The sequence below is a fragment of the Elephantulus edwardii genome, unplaced genomic scaffold (genome assembly GCF_000299155.1).
Source record: "Elephantulus edwardii isolate Elephantulus edwardi_28Jun2011 unplaced genomic scaffold, EleEdw1.0 scaffold00431, whole genome shotgun sequence".
Lineage (NCBI taxonomy): Eukaryota > Metazoa > Chordata > Mammalia > Macroscelidea > Macroscelididae > Elephantulus > Elephantulus edwardii.
The window spans coordinates 61,180-63,594 of NW_006400181.1; the positions used below are offsets into that span (position 1 = coordinate 61,180).

At 31.0% G+C, this 2,415-nt stretch overlaps 1 protein-coding gene across 1 annotated transcript; it reads left to right on the top strand.

The window, feature by feature from the left end:
• The first annotated feature begins 743 nt into the window (after positions 1-743).
• On the top strand, positions 744-1,673 carry LOC102862554 (olfactory receptor 4C11-like). The gene has a single exon (XM_006902591.1). The coding sequence runs from the start codon at positions 744-746 to the stop codon at positions 1,671-1,673; it is 930 nt and encodes a 309-aa protein (XP_006902653.1).
• Positions 1,674-2,415: the final 742 nt, after the last annotated feature.

Genomic DNA, 2,415 nt, shown 5'->3' on the forward strand with positions numbered 1-2,415 from the left:
AAACATATGTATCTTATATATTATTATTAGATATATTATTATATAATGTATCATTTTATTGAAATAATTATATATGTTTTCACTTGGATCCTTTAGAACTCTTTCTAGATGTTTGGTGAAAAGCTGTAACCTAATATTTGAAAATATTTATGAGCATATCCCTCTCCTTTTCATTATGTATAAATTCAAGATTTTACTGGTTTTTTTTAAGAAATTGTGCTTAAATATAGTAACAAAATAGTGAATTTGAGAAAAATAGAACTTTTAAACTAATGTTATGATAACATTTTATCATCTAATACAGAAATAATTTTAAAGCACTTTAAATTACATATCTATTTCTGTATTTTTGTCTTACACTTTAGCCAACATTAATAGGTATTTTATTAAAACTGAACAAATTCATTCAGGAAATTATTTTCACATGCCAAATTAAAACATTAATGTGCAAAAAAATGAAACATTAATGTTCATTATATTTAAAGAACTATCACTTTTTCATTATTTTCCTATTATCAGCCCATACGCAAAGAAGTAAATAGAAAATTATGAATATTACTTTATTCAGGAAAAATCAGCATATATAAAACAAAGTGATTACCCATTGGTAAATTGGTAAATAGTAGTTCTATGATTAGACCTGGGTATTTGATTTCTAAATCTTTTACTTATAAAATTATTTCTTTTTTCCTTTTAGATCAAATATTTCTAACCTCAGCTTCCCAGGCAACTATTGAAAAAAAATGCAGCAAAATAAAAGTGTAACTGAGTTCATACTGTTAGGATTGACAAAGAGTCCAACAAGGCAGAAAATGGTGTTCGTAATCTTCTTCATTTTCTATACTGGAACAGTAGTGGGAAATTTGCTTATTATTTTGACTATCAAGTTCAGTCGGTCTCTTGGGAGTCCCATGTATTTTTTCCTATTTTATTTGTCCTTAACTGATGGCTGCTTTTCGACTTCCATAGCCCCGAGATTAATGGTGGATGCTCTCTCTGCAAAGAAAGTCATATCCTACAATGAATGCATGACACAGGTCTTTGCACTTCACTTCTTTGGCTGCATGGAGATCTTTGTCCTTATCTTCATGGCTGTTGATCGCTATGTAGCCATTTGTAAACCCTTGCGTTACCCAATCATCATGAGACGACAAGTCTGCATCACCTTAATTGTTTTTGCCTGGATAGGTTCTTTTATACATTCTATAGCTCAGATTGCCCTTGCCTTAAAACTACCCTTCTGTGGTCCCAATCTGATTGATCATTATTGCTGTGATTTGCAGCCCCTGTTAAAACTTGCTTGTATGGACACTCACGTGATTAACCTAATGTTGGTGTCCAATAGCGGAGCCCTTTGCTCAATCAGTTTCTTGTTTCTGATAATCTCTTATTTAGTTATCTTGCATTCATTGAGAAATCACAGTGCAGAAGGAAGGAAGAAAGCCCTTTCCACATGCACCTCCCACATCATTGTAGTCGTCATCTCTTTTGGTCCATGCATATTCATATATACAAGGCCACCTGTCACTTTCCCCATGGACAAAATGGTGACAGTATTTTATACAATTGGGACACCATTCCTCAACCCACTCATCTATACACTAAGGAATGCAGAAATGAAAAATGCCATAAGAAAGTTATGGAGTATCAACATTACCTCAGCATATTTATGACTAAATGGAAATTAATCTGTACAGACATCAAACACTATAATGCATGATTACTGTAGAACATGCAGTTATGTAAAAATGAATAGATTTTTACTTGGCTAAAAATCAAAGTCAAGTGATTAGTACTTTGTGGTCTAGACTTCATTTGAGATTGAGTCTGATTATTCTAGACTGGGCTGACATCAACTTGACAGAATTTTTGACAGAGAATGTAAGTCTAGTATTGCTGACCCTGAAGTACATGCTATAGTTCTGAATCTGTGCTTTTTGGTTTGATAAGAGACATACGTATAAAAAGCAGCCATGCAAATTTACAAGAAACTGTAAATAAAGTATAACATGTTTTATATGATCTTTAATTCTGGATTTTGAATCAGCTATCTAACTTCTTTAACAGTTCTAGGTCAATTGAAATAATTATTTCAATATCATTGTTCTATTTTATCACTAGTTTATCTTCAATTATTCCAAATTTCTGTGTTTTTTTAAAGAAAACTTACTACTCTAAGTTATTTTCAAATAATTTAAGGAGCAATAGACTATAGTTTGGTTATCATAGAAAGCACTAATAATTTTAAACATTGGATATTTTGGCAAATTTTAATATTTATTGAATCCTATGGATTGTTTGTTCTATGCCGATGGCTGAAGGAAGTGTCATTTAAAATCAATATAAACCTGTGATACTACAATAATGAATAAGTTATTGAACTATATAAATGTAAACAAAATGACATCTAGAAGT

Excerpts from the sequence above, each read along its gene's own strand:
- LOC102862554 (XM_006902591.1), top strand. The coding sequence starts at position 744 with ATGCAGCAAAATAAAAGTGTAACTGAGTTCATACTGTTAGGATTGACA.